Source organism: Oncorhynchus mykiss, chromosome 25 (genome assembly GCF_057628025.1).
Source record: "Oncorhynchus mykiss isolate SJ-2025 chromosome 25, ASM5762802v1, whole genome shotgun sequence".
Lineage (NCBI taxonomy): Eukaryota > Metazoa > Chordata > Actinopteri > Salmoniformes > Salmonidae > Oncorhynchus > Oncorhynchus mykiss.
Window position 1 is genome coordinate 31513819 of NC_143046.1, and position 2758 is coordinate 31516576.

The following is a 2758-nucleotide window of genomic DNA, read 5'->3' on the forward strand; positions in this document are numbered from 1 at the left end:
TTAGATAAGATTACAGTCCATTTCCGTAGCAATTAGCCATCATTGCAGCATTGTCATCACTGTTATGTGGTTTGCATTATAGACGTAAAAACATGACATTTGCATCATAGTCGTAAAAACATGACATATAGAAGTGAATATGTTATTGCAAAATTTTACTGTAAATGGTTCGAGTGTGTACTTTATTTTAGGAACACTGAGCCTTTCATCTCTAAATAAAATCATCCCTCTTTTTTAAAATCTATTATTCTGTGATAATTTCAAATTCTACTCCACTGGACAGGGCACATAGTCGATCACAGCTCGTCACGAACCGATTTCGGATGAGGGAACAAATTCTGTGGCTAAAATGACACTAAATCGTTTATTACTACGGGCAGCAAGCGCCAGCAAGAGTAAGTAAATAAAAAGGAAACAGGTGTATAATTTGTGTAATAATCCTTTATATATATATATATATATATACTTTTAAAAATAACGTTAACCTTGCGAGAAGACTGGCTATCGTGCTGTTTTGAGGCCTGACCTTAGCTTAGCTAGCTAACATTAGCCAATGTCAATAGCTAACGTTATTTTAGCAAGGTTAGCGTAACTGTCTTGACTAAGTGAAGTACTAAGTTATATGGCAACATTCATAGTCATTCACATTTTAATAACACTGCAATTGACATGAAAACACAAAGTAGCTGTATTCAGATGATTGAATGTGCTATCTAGGTATAGTAGCTAAGTGACGTTAGCTTACTAGTAGTCTACTAGTTAATTAGGTATTATTAGCTACCTGGTATGTAATCATTAGTCCAAACACAGAATTTCATTTTCGTGCACGATAATTACCTGATTGTATAATGGAGATAAAGAGAGACAAATCTGTCAACCTAGTATTGGTGTAGTCTACAATAATGTATGCACATGTTGTGACTAACTTGACACTTGTGGGGTCTCTATTGGGAGTCAGCAAGAACAGACTCATACAGTAACAACTGAAGCATTACAACCTCACAACTCTTTCTGTTGAATTGCCAGTCAGTCAAATGCTGATTATTAATCTCATTGTCCTTTTATCTTGCAGTTGGGAGTCGGTCTGCGTTCACCGCAGCAAAGCCAGATCACACCAACCCCAACTGGCTGCGTGTGGGCCTAGCGTTCGGGACGTCCGCTTTCCTCTGGGGCCTGGTAATGACTGCTCACCTCCTCTATTGGGGGTTACACACAAAACATAAGATTACTTAGTTAGCCTACTGATATTTGTAAATTTGTCCCCTGATTTCCTTTCACAATACTGCAGAACATTGTTTGGATTTTTGAATGCAGTCCAGGATGAATGCCAAACTATAGAGGTTATTTTTTTAATCTGCAGCTCTTCAAACAACACAGCACTGATGTGCATGAGTACAAAGTGAGGAATGGCCTGGAATGAATCGCTATGACAACATGTGAGTCTTACCCTCTTCAAGTCTCCCTCAGTTTAGTAATTTCAAAGGTAATGCATGTGGGACTTTCAAGAATTAGGATGTTGTGATGTTCTAACACTTGTAAAAATGTCTGCTGTTTGAATTCAGATTGTTGTTCTTTCGATTTATTATATTACAAAAGAAAAACATGACAGCCTAATGTTTTTGTGATTCATTATTATGCTTTGCAGGACTATTTCGTGGATCCATCAGGGTGATCTGAATATGTCTTCACACTTTTTTTTTTCCTTCTGTATTTTTATTTTGTTTTAATGATCCCATGTCCTGGGCATAATATCTAGTTCTATGTGTAATAAAGAGATTACTGTATTTACATGTCTCCTTTTATATAAACCCATATTTTAATAATTTGGTGGGTGCTTATTTCTCCTATTTCACACGTGTGTATTAATATGCATTTGTGACTTGGAAATGTGTTTTTTGCATATCCCACTCCCTGATACACAATTGAAGAGGGGGGTCGATATTTTCCCTTACACCATACTATTTTTAAGATATAGTACATACCAATACACAGGGAAAGTATTCAGACCCCTCAACTTTTTCCACATTTTTTTTTTATGTTACAGCCTTGTTCTAAAATTGAATTGTTTTTTCCCCCTCATCAATCTACACACTACCTCATGACAAAGAAAAAACAGGTTTTTAGAAAGGTTTTGCTAATTTATTAAAAATATACCGAAATCCCACATTTTCCTAAGTATTCAGACCCTTTACACAGTACTTTGTTGAAGCACCTTTGGCAGCCATCTCAGCCTCAAGTTTTCTTGAGTATGATGCTACATGCATGGCACACATGTATTTGGGGAGTTTTTCCCATTCTTCTCTGCAGATCCTCTCAAGCTCTGTCAGATTGGATAGGGAGCATTGCTACAGTTATTTTCTCTCAGTTAATGTCTCTAGAGATGTTCAACCACTGGCTGGATACCAATTGATTTTTATTTTACCTTTATTTAACTAGGCAAGTCAGTTAAGAACAAATTCTTATTTTCAATGACGGTCTAGGAATAGTGGGTTAACTGCCTTGTTCAGGGGCAGAATGACAGCTTTTACCTTGTCAGCTCGGATTCGATCTTGCAACCTTTCAGTTACTAGTCCAATGCTCTAACCACTAGGCTACCTGCCGCCTCTGGCTGGAGACCAATACACAGATACGTATACCATCAGGGTGATCATTGAAATACAGGAAATAGATGCCTTATTGATATGGTGCTCCAGAATACTGTAGATGGCAGCTCTGTAAAACCTGCTGTATTCATGGTGCGGATGCATGCATGCATGTG

The 2758-nt window shown here is 37.3% G+C and overlaps 1 protein-coding gene across 1 annotated transcript; it reads left to right on the plus strand.

Annotated features, from left to right (window-relative positions):
• The first annotated feature begins 240 nt into the window (after window positions 1-240).
• On the plus strand, window positions 241-1784 carry ndufc1 (NADH:ubiquinone oxidoreductase subunit C1). Its single transcript, XM_021583940.3, has 4 exons — window positions 241-395; window positions 1073-1176; window positions 1361-1436; window positions 1646-1784. The coding sequence occupies exons 1-3, from the start codon at window positions 350-352 to the stop codon at window positions 1418-1420; spliced, it is 210 nt and encodes a 69-aa protein (XP_021439615.1). The 5' UTR covers window positions 241-349; the 3' UTR covers window positions 1421-1436; window positions 1646-1784.
• Window positions 1785-2758: the final 974 nt, after the last annotated feature.